Consider the following 21,190-nt stretch of genomic DNA (forward strand, 5'->3'; position numbering starts at 1 on the left):
AGGCATCTATATAGCTCAGAAGTTAAAATGACTGAAGTTTTTCAGACATCCCAGGTATAATACTTATTTTTTAAAACAAATGACTGCTGTTAGTCCTCTGACACTTCAAAAAGGAATAAAGTCCAGGCACACTGCTCATCTGCAGAGCCTGGAAAGCATTTCGGGACACTCTAATGTCTCCTAGCCCCTTACCATCACCTCACTGACTGAGTTCTCCCAGGCACCCACTCACTTAACAGATGTGCCCTGAGCACCCACTATGCATCAGGCACTGTGTAGGCTCTAGGGGAAAAAGAGGCAGAAAAAGCACTTTTCCCCTGCAACTTACAGTTTCCTGGAGGGAACAGGAATTACATATTTGCATGTTCATTTAATTACAAGTTGTTCCAAGTGCTACAAAGGAAAATCCAGAGTTCTGTGATGGAAAATAACGGGGCTGGTGGATGCAGGTCTCTGAGGAGGTAGTGTTTTAGCTGGTGGAAGCGTGTATGCAGAAAGGTGACAAGGCGCTGACTTAGTTTAGCTGACTTTTAGTGGGGAAGGCGGAGGGTGACAGGGAATGAGGGTAGAGATAGACAAGATCATGCAGGACACTTTACCACGCTACAGACTCTGGATTTTCATATTCTAAACCTAACAGCAAGACGGTAATTCAATAGGACATCCACATGCGTTGCCCAAGCCAAAAATCAAAGTTTTATTCTTGTTTCCTCCCTTTTTTATCCCCTGCAAACAATTCATTACTCGCTTCTCACCACCTCTTCTGTCACCACCTGCCCCTGCCCCGACTACTGCGAGTCTCCCTACTCCTACCACCATCTATTCTCTACACAGTAGCCATAATCATCTCTCTGAACCAACTCAGAGCATACCAATCCCTGCTCAAAACCATCCCGTGGCTTCCTCTCACCTTTAGAGTAAATCCACAGGCACTCCATCGCCTGGTCTCCTGCCCACCTGTCTGACCTATCTCCTCCCAAAGTCCTCCAGGCACAATGGCCTTGCTGGAGACACATCAGCTCCTTCCTGTCTCAGGGCTTTACGGTGGCTGTTCTCTGTGCCTGTGCTGGTGGCTCCTCCAGGTCTTTTATGGCTCAATCCCCTCACCTCCTCCAAGGCTCTCTCAAATATCACCTCAGCAGAGAGACCTTTCTGACCAGACTCTCTCAAGTAGTGCTCGATACGCACCCCACACGCTGTTTCACATGCTTTTATAGCACTTATCACTACTTGAATATTATTTACTGTCTGCACCCTGACTGTAAGGATGGGCATTTTGCCTGATTCATTATTTTCTCGCAGTGCCTAGCACACATAATACACACCTCAGTAAAGACATGCTAGGTGAAGTAAAGAATAAGCACATTACAAGGAAGAGACAAAAAGAGGTAGAGACTGGCAACATGAGGAGAGAGTGGTCAACTGTGCCTGCGGGGTCTCAGGAAGGCCTCCTTGGTAACACGTAAAATGGGTATGACTAGAAGTTTCCTAGAGGAAGACATTTCTAGGCACAGGGATCCGGATGTCTAAAGGCGAAGAAGCTTAAGATCGCCTGGCACGCTTGGGAATTGCAGGTTCCCCTGAGCTCCTGGCTTGTAAATCCACCTCCTCCCTGGCATCTCCACAGGACACACACAGGCACCTCAAACTTATTATCACCTCCCAAACCGTGCTCTACCCTCTAGTAATTCTTGCCATCTCAGTAAACAGCAACTCCATTATTCTAGTTCTTCAGGCCAAAATCATGGCATCATCCTTGACTCTTCTCTTTGTCACCCCACATACGATACCTCTGAAAATCAGCTCAGTTCAAAATCCAATTCAATGGCTGAGAACGCCTTCCATGGGCTGGTTCCCTAGTTTCCTGCCCCGTCTGTTGTTCCTCAAATACATGAGGCACACCATGGTCTCGGGGCCTTTGCTCTTGCTGTTCCCTCTGCCTAGAATGTTCTTTCTCCAGATATCCACATGGCTTGCTTTCTCATTCCCTTTAGGTCTTCCTCAAATGCCACCTTCTCGGTTTGCTTAGGTTGCTAAATTTTAGGCTAATTTGTTACGTAGCAATAGATAACTAATACACAGTGTTAATGAGTGGGTTGTGATAGACGCTGCAACACACTACTCAGGTCACCCTTCAGGAAGGAAAGGCTCAACCCCAGCCCTGGAAACACTGCAGCCAAAGAGAGCCACTTTGCCCAAGGTGGCACCACCCCTTCCTACAATGCCCTTCATTCAATGACTGGTGTAAGGATATAAAGGCCTAGACATCCCCCTGAAGTAGGGACAGCTCTGGGGTGTTATCCCATCTTAAGAACTACCCCCCCAAAGGGTCACCTGAGGTTTCTCTGAGGCTGCATCACAGCTTTACTTCTCCCTTTGCCCAGTCCTGACGTCCTCCCTTCCTTTTCCTTCCCTATGTTGTTGGTTCCAGGAGTTGTCCCTAATTAACCTCTTGGACACTAATCACTGTCTCAGAGTCAGCTTCCCAGGGAACTTAACCTGTGACAACTTGTCCGGCTTCAGAAAAAAACTACATGTATTTGTATTGGGTTCACATTAAATTTATATATTAACTTAGGGGAGTATTAACATCTTTATGCTACGAAAGACACCTGTCCATTTGTTCGAGCCTAGTTTTATATCTTTCAGGAGTGTTTAGAAGCGTTCTTCCTTTAGATTTTGCACATTTCTTGATACATTTATTCCTATATATTTTATCTTTTTTTTGCTAATGGATATGGGGATTTCTTCTCCATTATATCTTCTAACTTGTTATTGTTTGTATTTATGCAGATATTGATTTTTCAATATTAAATTTATAACCTGCTATCTTAATGCATTTTTTATTATTTGTGTTCATTTAATAATTTAGAGTTTTCTAGCTCTACTTTGTCATTTATAAATGGAGATAACTTTATTTATTCTTTTAAAATTTTTATGCTTCTAGTTGCTTTTTCTTGTTTGACTATACTGGCCAATTTGGTCCAACAGTAAAGGAGATAGTAGGTACCCCCTCCTCATGGTTCCTGACCTAAGGGAGAATTGCTCTAGTGTTTCCCCAGAAGTAAGGTGCTGGCAGTGCTGATGTTAGGGTTGAAATTATCATGTTAAGGAAGTATCCGTCATTCTTACTTTGTCAACGTTTTAAAAAATCAGGAATGTGTACTGAATCTTATTGAAGACCTAAAAGCCTCATCTTTACATTCTTGGAATGAAATCCACTTGGCCATGATATATATATTTTACTTTTGGTAACATGCTCAAAACTCAGGCATCATCTTTGAGTTCACTTTTACCCTCACACCTTACATTCAATCCATCAGAAGAGCTTGCTGTGTTACCTTTCATATATGGCACTAATTCGATCATTTTTCACCTTTTCCAACTCTACCAGCCTATTCCAAATCCGTATCATCTTTCAGCTGGACTACTGCAATAGCCTCAGAAGTGCTTTCTCTGTTTCCTCTCTCACACCCATACAGTCTCTTTTGTACAAATTCCTCCAATAGCTTCTTACCACACTTTGGATCCAAAAGCCTCACTGTGGTTTAAAAAAACCCAAAAAACTACAGGGCCTTATTAAGTCATTGTTTAATTCTCAAATTTTGATTTAAATGCTTAAATGAAAGCATAGGGGTTTTCTTGTTTTTTTGTTTTTGGCCACCCCAAGTGGCTTGCGGGATCTTAGTTCCCCCACCAGGGATCAAACCCAGCCCTTGGCAGGGAGAGCACGGAGTCCAAACCACTGGACCACCAGGGAATTCTTTTTTTTTTTTTTTTTAATCTGGCCCCTACCTACTTTTCCAAATCTCCTTCTCATTCACTTTCCTCCAGCTATACTGGTCTTCAAACACTCTGCGCCTTTATACCTGCAGTTCAACTCCCCTTCCCTGGAATATTCTTTCTCCAGATTGTCACGGGTGACTCTTTCACATTAGGTAGGTCTTTGCTCAAATGGCACAGCAGGAATGTCTTCCTTTCCTGACCACCTTCTTTAAAATAGGGCTACCTACCTTCTCCATTCCCATTATCCTCTATCTCCAATTTTATTTTTCTCCATGTAATTTCCTATGATTATAAAGTAAATGCTATTTTATTGTTTCCTTGTTTATTGTCTGTCTCCCTAATCATATAAAAAGTTTCATAAGGTGAGAGGCTTTGTTTTATTCACTATTGTATCCACAGCACCTAGAATACACTCTGCTACAGAGTAATTATTCGATAAATACTTGGCAAATAAAGGAATGTAACGGATAGTAGAAGAGAGAAAATATAAATACAAGCTACAGCAGCCAAGTGACTGGTTGATAGAGGTAGACTGTTACTTCTACCTGTATTTCCTTGCTTGCTGAATCATAAGCATGTATGTGTGTTTAAAATTAACCTCTTCTCTTAGCTTTCCTCTTCCACCACTAATGTACTCTACGTCAAATTTCCTTTTTTTTTTTTTTGAATTCACAGGTTGACAGAACTACAAGAAGAGTAGATAGCACCCACATATCCTAGACTTGAAGATAACTGGATTAACTAGATCATTGCATTACCCTCCTTTGGGAAAGGGTATGAATATATTCCAGTTACACACACAGTAATTTCATTATGTTGGTTGGAACATTTTTTAAATTGCATGTATGATGATGAATTGTATGTTGGCTAGCCAATGACCACATTGTTATTTTTGCCTACTCAACTTTCATTTTTCCTCCTTCTGTAACATCCCCTAATTTCTCTTGGAGAAACAATATGCAAATGCAAACAGGACTATTAACCAAATTGTCCTTTGGTCAAGTGGTGGGGTTATATGACCCTGCCTAGACCAATTTAGACACTCTCTCCCAGAAATCTGACTCTTGTGTAATATTAAAATATGGGAAAATGGTTAATTTGATCCAAAATTTTGGCAGTATCATAAAGAGAATGGCCATTAGTTCCTGCTATAATTTCTGTCTTTTCTGAAATATGCTTCTTCAGCTTATCTTTCAATTTTGTGAGCTGCTCCACACCTTTTCTTAATAAAACTTCTCTTTCGTTTGTAAGCCAACAAAAGTACCCTTCCTTAGGATACCTAAACCATTGTTTATTCTCTGGAAAATGTGGATAATGTTGATCTAACAGGATTTCAGTATAAAGATTCAATGAGATATTCATTCATTTATTCAAATATTGAGTGCCTACTATTGACCAGATCTATGGGGATACAGAAACAGAAGATATAATCCCAAAAGGTTAAGTGTGAAAGAGTGAGGGCCATGACATATTGAGTGGACATGTGATCTGGACGTTCTGTGAAGAGATGGTCTTTGATAGAAGGAACACTTCCTTCTCTGTATTAGACTGAACCATATGAAACTGGCAACATTCAACCATTCTGATCTCTAAAAGCAACAATTTCATATGGTTAAGCCTAGCAGTAGAAAGGAAGCAAGAGAAAGCAGTTACAAATGCAGACAGACTTATAGACATAGGAGTGGGAATCTGAAGAAGCTATTGGAACCTGTGTTGTTTGTATGTAAAATGTCTAGAATGTTAGACAATAGTTTGCTTAGGTATAGATTTCTTTTTGAAGTAAGTTTATGACAACTGTATTCCTAAAGGATTTTGTATAGAGGAGAAACATTCACTTTTTTGTATATTCTTGGGGCTGATGGGAAAAGGGGATGGGTTCCCAAATTTTTAGGTTTTGACTTTGTTATCTTTCTGCACAACTTACATTATTTGGGAAGTTTTATTTTTTAACCTTCAAAAATATTTAAAGGACTGGGGACTTCCCTGGTGGCGCAGTGGTTAAGAATCCACCTGCCAATGCAGGGGACATGGATTTGATCCCTGACCTGGGAAGATCCCACATGCCGAGGAGCAACTAAGCCCATGCGCCACAACTACTGAGCCTGCGCTCTAGAGCCCGTGAGCCACAACTACTGAGCCCAAGTGTCACAACTAGTGAAGCCTGTGCGCCTAGAGCCCATGCTCCGCAGAGAGAAGCCACCGCAATAAGAAGCCTGTGCACCGCAACGAAAAGTAGCCCCTGCTCACAGCAACTAGAGAAAGCCCGCACACAGCAACGAAGACCCAACGCGGCCAAAAATAAATACATAAATAAATGTATAAAATATATTTAAAGGACTAAGATAACCTATACAGTAACAGGATAAAAAAGGAAATCATGCTTACTTTTTAAAATAAACTAAAAATGAAAATCAAAGAAATTATAAACCCAACCAAATACTGAGAGCAAGAACACAACAGCAGCTTTTAAACCATTGTTTTTTTGAATTTGTGTTATTGCTACTGCCTTTAACCTACCATTGGTTATTCTGAAACGGTCCAGCGTGGACTACTGTTAGACTTAAGAACCAATACTGCAGTCTTACTATGGATGGTGTTCTGCTTCTATCCTCAGGCTGCTCTGCCACCTGTCACAGTGAGCTACCCAATATATGCTGCTGTGGAACCGTGTACCACTAACAACGACAGCACACGACAATGCCATCAGCACAACTCAGAGCCTGGGTAGGTGTGTCTGGATAACAGAACCTAAGTTACAAGGGAGACTGATAAAATAAGTCCTGGGCATTTTCAACTTCTTTAGAAGAAGGAGTCTCTGCCTCAAAACCCAAATTGAACAATGAGAAATCCCCCAAACATAAGAAGGGAGTTCAGATTCTTAGGGTTCAAAAAGACTAATAGGTTTTCACTGCAATACTTAATACATTCCAATGATAAAGGATACACACAGGGTGCTGAGTAGAAATGGGTTTCCAAAAGAGTCGCAAGAGTCGCACCTGTAGAGAGCTATATAAAAATCTTTAGTACCAACAGAATCTGAAATTATAACCATACCTTGTAATAACGGAAATAGTCTCGTTCTTGCAGCTTTTTTATTTTGGGGAAGATTTTGAAGGTGTTGAAGTTATCGATGCTATCAACATCACACAAGCAGTCATCCAGGACACCGGTGACCTAGGGGGAAACATGTATATAATTGAAAAGATGTAAACTACTGATGTTTCAATCTTAACAAATCTGTACTGTTACATAAAAAGCTAAATTATGCATTCAAGTTAGTTAGTATTTGCTGATTAAGATATATAACATTTAAAGCAGTCACTCTTTTACAATGGTCAATTAAATAAAAAGCAATAGAAGGATTAGATATACCCATTCTGAAGAACTAAACATTCTTGTTCAGCGGTCAAAAAGAAAGCTATTGAATGCTTTCTCCCTTGACTAAACATATATAAAATCCAAATAGTCATTGGAATGCTAAGGCAACTTCTTCCAAGATTAACCTAGAAATCACAGGCTGTAATAATATTGCTGTAGTAACTCTTTCTTTTAGACTGCCATTTATGGAACACTTACGTGACAGGCATGATGCTAAGACCACTACATATGTTAACTCATTTATTCTTTAAATACCCTAAGAAATGGTATTATTATCCTCATTTTACATGTAAGGATATTAAGGCTTAGCAAGGTTAAAATAATTTTTCCAAAGTAGACATGAGACTTAAGTCACAAGTCTACTGCACTTTAAAATCTATGCTTTTATCCACTACTCAAAGTATACATTAATCGAAGAGAAATTGGTATTTACAAAGTGAGTTCAGAGTCTAAAAATTCCATAAAACATTCTTCAACTAAATTTAAAAATGGGACTCATTAATATGCACAACTTGGATGAATCTTTATGGAATTAAGCTGAGTGAAAAAGCGCCAATCCCAAAAGGTTACATACCATATGGTTTCATTCATGTAACATTTTTTTAATAACTTTATTTTATTTTATTTATTTTATTTTCGGCCGTGCTGTGTCTTCGTTGCCATGCACGGGCTTCCTCTTTGCGTTGAGAGGGGGCTACTCTTTTTTGCGGTGCGCAGGCTTCTCATTGCAGTGGCTTCTCTCGTTGTGGAGCATGGGCTCTAGGCACGCGGGCTCAGGAGTTGTGGCTCGTGGGCTCTAGAGCACAGGCTCAGTAGTTGTGGTGCACGGGCTTAATTGCTCCGTGGCATGTGGGATCTTCCCAGACCAGGGCTTGAATCGATGTCCCCTGCATTGGCAGAAGATTCTTAACCACTGAGCCATCAGGGAAGCCCGATAGAACATTTTTGAAATGACAAAAGTTTAGAAATGGAGAACAGCTTACTGGTTGCCAGCGCTTAGGGACTGGAGAAGGGGATGGGAACTTGATGGGGGGAGTAAGGTAGGAAGGAGGTAGGTGTGGTTATAAAAGGGCAACAGAAAGGATCCTTGCAGTGATGAAATTTTTCAGTATCTTGACTGGTGGTGGACACACAAACCTATACATGTGATAAAAGAGTACAGAACTAATCCATAGGTACACAAATGAAACAAGTAAAACAGATACACATGATTGTATCAATGTCTATGTCCTATTTATAATATTATACTATATGTTTACAAAACGTTACCATTGGAAAAAACTAGATAAAGGGTAAATGACATTTTTACGTATTATTTCTCACAACTACATGGAACCTACAATTATCCCAATTAAAATTAAAATTTAAAAAAAATGGGACTCAGCCTGTTAAAGGTTATTCATGTGATCCACAAGAGGAATATATGCGAAGAACGATCAAAAAATGGAAACTTCCCAGTTGTTTCTGTCTCACGCTTTTTCCCTAGGAGTATAAATGTGTCGCCAAACTCCCTACAACATAAAGAGTTAGAGCTATATTACCTTGAGATAAAGAAAAGGAATCATTATCAATAATTGTTGCTCTGAAGTTTTTCTATGCTTTGCTATCCCACTTACTAAGATCCTGTCACTAACTCCACCAAATTTCATTCCATTGCTCTGAGCTTACTGCTTACAAAACTTCAAATTCTAGGCCCCTAAATAATAAAAGGGGGGAAAAGAGGAAACAAAATACACACCAAAAATCTTTCTAGGCTTTAAAAATATTTTACCCACTGACTGCTCATTCTTACAAATTCTTCTTAAATTGTTAACTTTTAATTAGTAAACCACAGTATTTTTAAAAATTTTAATTGCGTAGGGGCTGGAGTAAGGCATACAAAATTACTGTGAACTTATTTCCAACTGTTAAAGGCTACTACTAAGATAAACACTGTATATAACCAAATTTTAAAAAATAGAAATTAGACAGGAAGAAGAAATAAAAGGCACCCAAGTTGGAGAGGAAGAAGTAAAATTTTCACTATTTGCAGATGATATGATATTATGCACAGAAAATCCTAAAGAATTTCAGACTAAACACTGTTAGAACTAATAAACAAGTTCCAGGATACAAAATCAATACACAAAAATCATGTGTAGTGCTTCCATACACTAATAACAAACTATCAGAAAGAGAAATTAAGAAACAATTCATTTCCCATTGCAACAAAAAGAAATAACACCTGGGAAAAAATTTAACCAAGAGGTTTAAGACCTAGAAACTATAATTTATTATGGAAAATATTAAAGACACAATAAATGGAAGGCTATTCCATACTCATGGATTAGAAGAATATTGTTAAAATGTCCATAGTACTCAAAGCAGTATAAAGGTTCAATACAATCCCTATCAAAATTCCAACAGCATTTTTCACAGAAATAGAAGAGTCCTAAAAATTTGTGTGGAATCATAAAAGACCCAGAACAGCCAAAGCAATCTTGAGAAAAAACAAAGCTGGAGGCATCATATGCCCCAATTTCAAACTATATTACAAACCTAGAAAAACAAAAACACACAGACCAACAAAACAGAATAAAAAGCCCAGAAAGAAACCCATAAATATACAGTCAAGTAATTTATGACAACAGAGCCAAGAATACACAATGGGGAAAGGATAGTCTCTTCAATAAACAGTGTTGGGAAAACCAGGCATACAGCCACATGCACAAGAATGAAAAGTGGACCATTATCTTACAGCATACACAAAAATTAACTCAAGTGGATCAAAGATTTGAACATAAGACCTGATACCCTAAAACTCCTAGAAGAAAACACAAGTGTTAAGCTCCTTGACATCAGTCTTAGTGATGATTTTTTGGATTTGACACCAAAAGCAAAGGCAACAAAAGTAAAAACAAACTAGTGGGACTACATCAAACTAAAAAGCTTCTGCACAGGGCTTCCCTGGTGGCGCAGTGGTTAAAAATCTGCCTGCCAATGCAGGGGACACGGGTTCAAGCCCTGGTCCAGGAAGATCCCACATGCCACGGAGCAACTAGGCCCGTGAGCCACAACTACTGAGCCTGCGCGTCTGGAGCCTGCGCTCCACAACAAAAGAGGCCACGACAGTGAGAGGCCCGCGCACCGCAATGAAGAGTGGCCCCCGCTTGCCACAACTAGAGAAAGCCCTCGCACAGAAATGAAGACCCAACACAGCCAAAAATAAATAAATTAATTTAAAAAAAGAAAAAACTTCAAAAAAAAAAAAGCTGCACAGCAAAGCAAAACCACTAACAAAATGAAAAGATAACCTATGGAATGGAAGAAAATATTTGCAAATCATATGCAGTAAGGGGTTAATATCCAAAATATATAAAGAACTCACACAATTTAACAGCAAAGAATAATCTGATTAAAATATGAGCAGAGAATCCGAACAGACCTTTTTCCAAAGAAGACATATGGATGGCCAGCAGGTACACGAAAAGGTGCTCAGTATCACCAATCATCAGGGAAATGAAAATAAAAACCACAATGAGATATCACATCACACCTGTCAGCATGGCTATTATCAAAAAGACAAGAAGTAACAAGTGTTGGTGAGGATGTGGAGGAAAGAAAACCCTTGGGCACTGTTGGTGGGAATGTAAATTGGTGCAGCCACCATGGAGAACCGTACGGAGGGCCCAGAAAAAAATTAAAAATAGAACTACCACAAGATCCAACAATTTCACTTCTTGGAATTTAACTGAAGAAAACAAATATACTAACTTGAAAAGATATATGTAGCTCCATGTTCACTGCAGCATTATTTACAATAACCAAGTACGGAAGCGATCCAAGTATCCATTGATGCATGAACAAAGAAAATGTGGTATATATACACAATAGATCCAGTCATGAAAATGAATAAAACCTGGCCATTTGCAACATGGATGGAACTTGAGGACATAATGCTTACTGAACTAAGGGAGAGAAAGATAAATACCATACAGTCTCACTTAAACGTGCAGTCTAAACAAAACACAACAACAACAAAAACCAAAAAGAAATCTAAGCATATGCATACAGAGAACAGATTAGTGCTGTCAGAGGCGCTGGGGTAGGAGGTTCAGGGAAATGTAGGAAGGGGGTTAAAAAGTATAAGCTTCCAGCTATAAAGTCAGGGGGATGTAATGTACAGCACAGTGACTACAGTTAATAAGACTGTATTATACATTTGAAACTTCCTAACAAAGTAAATCTTGAAAGTTTTTATCACAAGAAAAAAAAATTCTAATAATGTATGGTGATGGGTTTTAACTAGACTTATTCTGGTGATCATTTCACAATATACAGAGATACCAAATCATTATGTTGTACATCTAACATTGATACAGTATTATGTCAATCATATCTAAATAAAATTTATAAATAAATAGAAATAGAATACCACCAGTATCTTTGAAGTCCCTTTTTAATTACATCCATCTCCCTCCTCTTAGAGGTAAAAATTTTACTTTCGTTTATTTCTTTTCTTTATAATTTCATCACATATGTATCCCTAAACAATGTACTTAGGTTATTCTTTCCTGTTTTTGAACTTTAACATGAACGTAACCTAATGTGTGACTTCTTCTGTGATGTGCTTCTTTTGCTAACATTTTACTTTGGCATTTATCCAAGATGATGAATTTCGTAGTAGCTCATTTATTTTCACTGCTGTAAATGTTACATTATCTGAAAATGTCACAATTTATTTGTTCTATTGTTGATCTATTATATACGGTAAGCAGAGAGATGGCCCCCCAAAGATGTCCATGCTCTAATTTCTGAAACCTGTGACTATGTTAAAAGGGACTTAGCAGATGTGATTATGTTAAGGAATTTAAGATGGTGAGATTACACTGGATTATTCAGGTGGAACCAATACAAAGTTCTTTATAAGAGGGAGACAGGTGTGTCAGAGTCAGAGGAACATTGGAAGATTCTACACTGCTGGCTTTGAAGATGGAGGAAGAGGCCACAAGCCAAGGAACACAGCAGCTTTTAGAAGCTTGGAAAAGGCAAGGAACATTTCTCCCCTAGAGAAAGGGAGAAAGAAGCCTTGTTCACACCTTTATCACACCTTTAAGACCAATTTTCAGACTTCTGGGCATAGAACTATAAGATAATAACTTTGTGTTATATTAAGCCACCAAGTTTGTAAATTTGTTACAGCAGCAATAGGAAACTAATACAATTCACATTTAGGTTATTTCCAGAATCAGCTAAAGAACAATGTCATACAAACATTTTTGTACATATCTCCTGATATATATGTGTGTGTAAGACATCCTCCAGGTTATATGCTTAGGAGTAGAATTACTAGAAGTACATGTTCAGTTTTACTAGGGAATGACAGGCTTATTTCCAAAACAGTTGTACCAGTTTACAACCCTACCAACAGTGGATGGGAGTTATTGTTGAATCATATCCTCACCAATATTTTACATTAATCTGTTTTCATTTTTGCCAATCTAGTAAGCATGAAAGGGTCTCTGATTTTTTTTTTGCACTAATGAGGTATAAAATTCTAATGTTTTATAAAACATTTCTATTCTTGTGTAAAATGTCTGTTTATATCTTTTGTTCATTTTTCTATTGGGTTGTCTTTTTCATATTGACATGCAGTAAAAATACTGCTTTTTCCCTATTCTGTTTTAACCTTCTGGAACTCCAGTCATCATATCAGACCTTCTTACTCTATTCTTCACATCTCTTAAGCTCTCTTAAACATTTACCATCCTGTTATCTTTCTGGGGTTCATTCTGAATAACTTACTTGCACTTCTCTTCCATTCATTTATTCATTTATCCAACATATTTATTGAGAGCCTAACATAAGCCCTGCACTGTTCTAATTACTGGGAATGTAATATTAGAAGAAAGAGAATTCTCATAGAAGAGAAAAACAAATGAATGACCAAAGTATAGAGTCTGTCAGATAGTAATAAAGTGATATGGAGGAAAACTAGAGAATTGAGACAGGTGTTACAGAATCAGGGCTGCTAAATTTTTAAACAGGGATAATTATAGAAGGTCCAACTGAAATTTCAGCAAAACTTAGAGGGGAAGGAGCAAACCAATGCTTTTTTGGTGGGGGGGTGGTGGTGAGGGGGGCCGGGAGAGGAAGAAGCATTCCAGGCATTGGGAATACTAAATGCGAAGGCCCTGAGGCAGTAAGCTTGCCCAAGGGCTCAGAGAAACAATAAGGAGGACTACATAGTAGGTAAAAGGAGAATTAGAGGACCTTTATTAAGATTGTGGCTTTTCTGAGTCTGGTGTTTTCTCACACCAACCAATTCTCCACCTCTCCAACATTAACTGGGTGCCCAATTCAATTCTGATATCACATGGAATTAGAGCAGACCCCAAAGATTAAGGGTGTAGACACACAGGACTGCCCCGACTTAAGATGCCAGCCCCAAGCCACCTGTAACTGACAGACCGGCTATAGAGAGGGTTCCCACAACTTCCTTCTCAGGTTTGATAATTTGCTAGAATGGCCTACAGAACTCAGGAAAACACTTTACTTACGTTTACTGCAAAGGGTACAACTCAGAAACAGCCAAACGGAAGAGATGCACAGGGCAAGGTACTGATTGGCGTATGGGGGGAGGGGGCAGCGTGCAGAAGTTCTGTGCACTGCTCTCCCAGCAAGTCTATGCGTTCATCAACCTGGGAGCTCATCGAATCTCACTGTTCTATGAGTTTTTACAGAGCTCAATCTACAGCACCCCTTGCCCGAACCTGGAGATCAGTGGGTAGGGCCGAAAGTTCCAGTCCTCTAAGCACGTGGCCTTTCTGCACCAGGCTCATCCTGAAGCTCTCTAGGGGTTCCCACCTAAGTCACCTCATTAGCATAAACTCAGCTACGACTGAAAGGGGCACCCCTATTTCTCAGGAAATTGCAAGGCTTTTAGGAGCTTCGTGCCAGGAATAGGGGATAAAGAGCAAGTATGTTTTTGTACCGTGCACAACACTGAGTGAGGCAGGAAGCCACTGGAAGAGTTTTAAGCAAAGCCTAAAAGGAACATGGAGTACAAGGCAAGGATGAAGGGTTTCTCTTTTATATTGTATGGTCAGGGAAGGCGACAATTTAGGTAAGTGGACATGGCAGATAAGGTGACGCTTTAGCAGAAACCTAAGAAAGTGAGAGAGTGAACCACATGAATACATGAGAAGAGTGTTAGCTCGGCAGAGGAAACTGCCAGTCCAAGAGTCTCAATGCAAGAACACATTTGCCGTGTTTGAGGAACAGCTGGGAAGTCAGCTTGGCTGCAGCATAGGTTTAAGGGGGAGTAGACTGTGGGAAGAACAGATTTGAGGGGGGAAAAAAAATCAGGAATTCGGTTCCTGATACATCAAGTTCGTGATACCTATTAATTATCCAAGTGGAGAGGTTGAAAAGGTAGTTGGATGTATGGATCTAGAGCTGAGAATCCTAGTCTGGAGATTCTGAAAGTCAGTTATATAGATGGTATTTAAAATCAAGAGACTAAATGAGATGACAAAGGTGGAGAGAAGAAAGACTACAAGATTTGAACCCTGAGGTTCAACATTAGCGGTTAGGGACAGAGGAGGAACAAGCAAAGGATTCTAAGAAAGACTGGCCTGCAGAAAGACAGGGAAAAAAATCAGAAACGTATACTATCCTGGAAACCAAAAAAAGAAAAAAAAAAACAAGAAACATATTTCAAGGACAGTGAGTGGTGAGCTGTGAAAAAGTCTGCCGATTGTTTTTTTGTTTTTTTTTTGGGCGGTGGCCTCTCCCGTTGCGGAGCACAGGCTCCAGACACGCAGGCTCAGCGGCCATGGCTCACGGGCCCAGCCACTCCACAGCACGTGGGATCCTCCCGGACCGGGGCACAAACCCGCGTCCCCTGCATCAGCGGGCGGACTCCCAACCACTGTGCCACCAGGGAAGCCCTGCCGATAGTTTTTAAACCTTAGCTTTTTAAACTACTGGCTTTAGCAGCAAGGAAGACATTAGTGACCTTGACAAGAGCAGTTTTAAAGAAGTGGTAGAGCCAAAAGTCAGGCTGCAATGGGCTGATTGATCAGAAGAGGAAAGATAAAGGTAACTCTTTTGAGGAGTTTTTCTATAGAGGGGAAAAGAAAAACTGAGCAGAGTCAGAAGAGATGGGTGGCTCAAGAGAGAAATTTAAAATAATAGAATTAACAGCATGTTTTATGATGACAGTAACAGTCCATTAGAGCAGGAAAAATCAATGATCCAGGAGAGAAAGGGAAGATTTGCTCAAGCCATGTCCTTGAACTGGAAAGAATGGGACTAAAATACAAGTAGAGGGATTGACCTTTGATAAGAGCACAAACAGTTCATCCATGGTAATCTACAGGAAGTCAAATTATGTGTGTCAGAGACTAGTAGGTGGACAGATGTGGATTATTCTGATTACTCCAACTTTGTAGTGAAGTATGAAGCTAAAAGTGATGGAAAAGGAGGTGTTGGAGGGTCAAGTAGAAAGAAAAGTACATTAAATGGATGTCTGATTCAATAATCATTTTTTTCTGCTAGGTATAATCAGCTATTTAATCCATCCATTGATTTCTTAATTTCATTTCTAGAACTTCTATTTCATTATGTTTTAATCTTTTGGGTAATTCTTTAAAATTTCTTGTTCTTTTTCATACTTTCAAGGCTTTTTATTTAAACACATTAAACAGTGATTTTAAATTATGTCTGATATTTTCAAAATCTAAGGTCATTATAGGTCTATTTCTATAATCTATATTTCTAATATCTCATTCATGGTGCCTTTGTGTGTTTTGACCATTAGCTTATTCTTCCTGACACTTTATCTTCAAGAATTCTTTAGGGCCTGGGTTGAAAATAAATCCCAGTATATTTGGATATTTGCTTTTACCAGTAAACTGGGAGCCTACCAACCTGAGGCTGCTACAAATTAAATTTCCCACTTAAAGCTTTTCCCAGTACAGGTGGCATGAATTTGCCCTGTATACCGGCTGGTTCATGGTTACAAATTCTCAAGGCGGTTTTTTTTTTCCCTTCCCCTAGCAAGTTTCTTCACTTTCCCCTTACTTGTGGTGGGTTTCATTTCTCATTTACCCTTGTATTGAAGATGTAGCTCTGTGGAGCCCAAGCTTCATGGTGGGGCCTCCTTTTATTTCCCTCTCTTTGGGCAGACACACGCTTTATTTGTTCACTCCACTCCATGCAGTTGTTAAAGCAGAAGGCTCAAGGTGTTCAGAGTTCGGGGGAAGTCCTCAAGGTAATGGGACTGAAGCAGCACTGCTTGAGTCTCAAGGTTCTGGCTTTCCATCCTGGGGGGGTGCGGGGTGGCTTTATGTATTCCTTGATTTCCTGCCACCTCAGAAATGCATTTTAAAAAATTTAAAAATATATCTTACTGAAGTTATTTCTTTACAGGAAGATTAACTTGTTATATCACTTGTATGCACTATGTTTTTAGTTCCTATGTTTTGCCATAATACAAAGCACATTTGCATTTCATTTATAAAACATGAGGTATGTGGTGTACAAATGCCTATCATTTCGTGTGCTTAAAAATAATTTTATGCTTTTAATGTAAGGAGATAATATTCAAAATATTCATCTCCTTAACTAAGTTCTTCTGAATAGAAGTACTTTTTAAAAAATCTAATTCTTCCCTTTATTCTTTACCGTTTTTCTTCCAATTTAGCGTATGAAAGAGAAGAGAAAGAACTGGCTTGGTTCCATCTTTTTATTTTCCTGGGTCTCCCTCTGCTCTATTTCTATACCGCAAAGAAGCAAGCATGCTGAGATGCACTGTATAAACCAGAAAGAAGCCTACTGGGGCTCCAGTCTAATCTTGTTCACTTACTTAACAAGTGTGATATTTATCATGTAAGCTCTCTTAACGTCAGTTACCTCAATCGGCCCACAGACATGTCAAATAAAATGAGATAATGTATATTTAAACATGTTACAGATTAAAGTACTATCTAAAATATGATCCAACACTATATTAGAAAGTACCACTGGAAACAAAAAACATATATATGCATTTTTGAGGACTGTTTGGTACAATGCTACCTTGAATATGTGCAAATCTTTAACTATTGAACTATATATATTCATTTGGACATAATGAAACTTAAATTACATATATTCACTTGGATATAATAAAACTTAAAGTACACATGGAATTATAAAGCATTAATACGCATAATTAGTGATAGGAACCTAAAACAAAGCTTCTACATTGGTAATAAAGTATACAATTAATATATGCTATATAAAGAGAAAATGAGAAAAATCAAAATTTTTAAAAATAGCTAAATGTAAATTCTACTCAAAAAGAAACGACCCACTAATAACTAGAAAATAATTTTGCCAAAGACAATTTGGAAAATATACTTTTCGTAAGTCTGGTAGATATGCCCAGATTGCCACTATCTATTTCAGTGTTTCCAAGTGGGGTTAAAAGATAGTTACAAGGGTAACTGCATTAGTTACTTGCAAGGCTGGTTTAAAATGCTGATTCTTGGTTCACATCCAGATCCCTTAAATCAGTACATCTGGTAATGGACCCAGAGAATCTGCATTTTTAACATCCCCCCTCCCCACCCAAACCAAAAGTCTGCCCCTTTTATTTTTGTCAAACCATTCATTTAAAAAATATTCAGGGACTTCCCTGGCGGTCCAGTGGTTAAGACCTCACCTTCCAGTGCAGGGGGTGCGGGTTTGATCCCTGGTCGGGGAGCTAAGATCCCACACGCCTCGCAGCCGAAAAACCAAAACATAAAACAGAAGCAACATTGTAAGAAATTCAATAAAGACTTAAAAAATGGTCCACATCCAAAAAAAAAAAATCTTAAAAAAAAACTTCAAACAGGGACAGAAACTGAATATTCGGGCATTCGGGATTCACAACACCATAACACTATGACACTGTCTGAATAAAAAGTGAGAAAAACATGTTTACACGGTTACCCTCAGTTATCTTCAATTTTACTTAACAATCAGCATTAATTGCTTCAATCGACGTCTCCCTCATTATCGGGCCACCTGAGACACCTTTTGTGTTTTTTGCTTTTAGCGGTTTTACCACTTTGGAGCAGGTGCAGGCAAGAGAGCACCTGGCAGAGGTCTACTCAAATTCTCCTGTATGAAAAAGAAGCAAACACCTTTCTTAAGGCAAAAGGCTGCGGGAAGCTAACGCTCTGATTTCCAGCATATTGAGAACCCTTCCTTAAGATACGCCTCACAAAGACAACCCCCAAACCCTAATTTACCAGCCAGCACCTCACTGCTGATGGAGCCACAAGATCAGACACAGACCTCCGGTCTCGTACTTGGGCTCACCTGGCGACGCCACTTAGCAGACCGAGTACAAGCTGGGTAAAAATACGGCGGTCCTGAGCGAGGGAAGATGCGAGGGGTTCTCTAGTCCGAAAGTCGAGGAAGTTAAGTCTCGTCCCCCTCGCGATCCACACGGCTGTTGCAGGCCCGCGGGGTCTGTCACCTCCTCTCCACCTGCCCGCCGACCCCCTGAGCTCGCCGCAGGGAGGGCTTCCCCATTTCTCTGCGTGCTCTCTTCCCAAAACAGCCGCGGAGGTTTTCATTCCCGTCCCATCTCCCGCCACACTCTCAGCCGCTTAAACATCAGAAAGACAGAAACGAAAACACCTCCGGGGACCGTCACCATCTTCCTCATTCTCCTGCCATCACCCCAGGAGTGTCGCCAGCCCCATACGCCGCGAGCGGCTCGCAGGCGTTTCCTGGGCTCAACGATCACGGTTTCAGCCCCCCTCCCCGGCCCCCCATCTTTTCCGCTCGCCAGAAACCACGCCGGGCTCCGGCTCCGGCCCTCCCGCGCCTCAGCCGCGGCCCGGTCGCCGCCGCTGCAGCCGCCGGCTTTCGGCCGGGGGTCCCCGCGCCGCCATCACTCGGGCTCACCTGGGCCTCGACGACGCTCGGGAGGAAGCTCAGGGTGACCAGCAGCTGCAACGCGGCCGCCGCCCCCTGCCCTGCGCCGGCCCGCCCGACCCCCCGGCTCATGCTGACCTCTCCCCTCGCCGCGGCCGGCCGGGCCCCTCGGGGCCGGAGAACGGCGGGCGGCCCGGGCGACGACCCAAGGGGACGACTCCCGGCGGCCGAGAGACTCCAGGGTCAGAGGTCTGCACGCCCGTCGGGAGGTAGGGGACGTTCTGCCTGGCGCCCGGCAGCCGTGAGCTAGGCTGGTGAGTCGAGTGCCCCCGACTTCATCCCCCAGGCGGCCCCGCCCCCGGCCTCCCCTGCGCCGGCCCCGCCCCCTCCGACCGCGAGGCCTTTTGGGAGTTGTGGTCCCGCGCGGCCGGGAGGGCGCCTCAGGCCGGAAGGCGGGGCCGGCGGCAGGGGAACCCGGGAACTACAACTGCGGAGACCGCTCCGCCTCCCCGGGGCTTCGGGCTCCAAGGCGGCCAATGACTGGGGACCACGCGGGCCTCCAAAACAAGAGGCTCTGCGGGCGGTGCGGGCGGTGCGGGCGGGTGGGAGGGAGCGTCCTCCTTCGCAGCCGGCCGCCCGCTGCGCCCCTTCCCTTGGCAGTTGCTCCTGGAAACGGAGCGAAGGGGCCCCACCCTGTGTCTTCGCCCCCAGACACCGCACGGCCGCGAGGCTCCAGGATCTACGCAAATGAGAAACGAGGGCTCTTCGATTTTAAGTGTCGGGCGCTTTCTTTGTCTCACCCACTTTTCTGTAGCCTCACATCTACCGCGGGTGCCTGGATGAGCCAGCCACCTGCGACTTGTGGAGATGGCTTCGGCTCCTCCTTCATCTTATACGCCCCAGACGTGGATGTCGTCCTCTGCCTCGTCCAGCTCCCACTCCTATGCTGACACGTACAAACATAATTATATACATAATTACATACATAACTACATAATTACAAACACAAAGGATGGGACGTAACCCAAGTTCATAATAAAATCTGGGAATGGGGATGAACACACAGAAAATTTTGGAGTGATAACTGGGTTCAGCTCCCACCTCTAAAACATCCTAGTTTGTTATGTGGCTTTAGACAAGTTACTTAACCTCTCTGAGCCTCAGTTTGTCCGTCTGTAAAGTAAACACACTAATACCCACCTGAAACATTGTTCTAGCATTGCATAAGATTATAAACATAAAGGGCTTAGTATGGTGCCTAGTATAAAAGAAATGTTAAGGGCCTCCCTGGTGGTGCAGTGGTTGAGAGTCCGCCTGCCGATACAGGGGACATGGGTTCGTGCCCTGGTCCGGGAAGATCCCACATGCCGCGGCGTGGCTGGGCCCATGAGCCATGGCCGCTGAGCCTGCACGTCCGGAGCCTGTGCTCCGCAACGGGAGAGGCCACAACAGTGAGAGGCCTGTGTACCGGAAAAAAAAAAAAAGAAATGTTCAATAAATGACAGCTTCTATTAGCTTTATTAATATTCTTGATTTCTAGTAAACTAGTAATACATCACCTTACATTTATGCAGTGTGTATTAGTTTCCCACCGTTTGTATAACAAATTACCACAGATTTAGCGGCTTAAAACAAATTTATCATCTTACAGTTCTGGAGGTCAGGAGTCCAAACTGGATCAGCAGAGCTACATTCTTTCTAGAGGCTTTCTCTAGGGGACAATATGTTTTCTTGCCTTTTCCAGCTTCTAGAGGCCAGGCATTCCTTAGCTCATGACCGTGCATCATATTGTCACGTTTCACTCCCTCTACTTCTGTTGTCACTCACTCCCTCTGCTTCTGTTGTCACATGCCTTCTCTTTCTAAACCTAACTCTACCGCCTCCCTCTTGTAAAGATCCCTGTGATTCCTTTGGGCCCACCAGATAATCAAAAATAATCTTCCCAACTCAAAATCCTTAACATAATCACATCTGCTAAGTCCTTTTCGCCACATAGGGTAACATACTTTCAGGATCTGGGGATTAGGGCGTGGGCACCTTTGGGAGGCATTAATCAGCCTTACATATATCTTATGAAGCACTTTCATAGTGCAAAATGAAAATACAGGGTCCTGGCTCAAAAAATAGT

General features: G+C 41.4%; 1 protein-coding gene across 3 annotated transcripts in view; it reads right to left on the reverse strand.

Moving 5' to 3' along the window:
* ERO1B (endoplasmic reticulum oxidoreductase 1 beta) overlaps positions 1-19,363 on the reverse strand; it is a 62,355-nt gene extending 42,992 nt beyond the window's left edge. For all 3 annotated transcript variants that reach the window (XM_060126301.1, XM_060126298.1, XM_060126300.1), the window contains exons 1-2: positions 19,093-19,363; positions 6,841-6,960 (exon numbers count right to left, since the gene is read on the reverse strand). In XM_060126301.1, the coding sequence (XP_059982284.1) occupies positions 6,841-6,960; positions 19,093-19,194 (222 nt within the window). In that variant the 5' untranslated portion in view covers positions 19,195-19,363. The remainder of the gene's footprint in view (positions 1-6,840; positions 6,961-19,092) is intronic.
* Between the last annotated feature and the right edge of the window lie 1,827 nt (positions 19,364-21,190).

Source organism: Lagenorhynchus albirostris, chromosome 16, assembly GCF_949774975.1.
Source record: "Lagenorhynchus albirostris chromosome 16, mLagAlb1.1, whole genome shotgun sequence".
NCBI lineage: Eukaryota > Metazoa > Chordata > Mammalia > Artiodactyla > Delphinidae > Lagenorhynchus > Lagenorhynchus albirostris.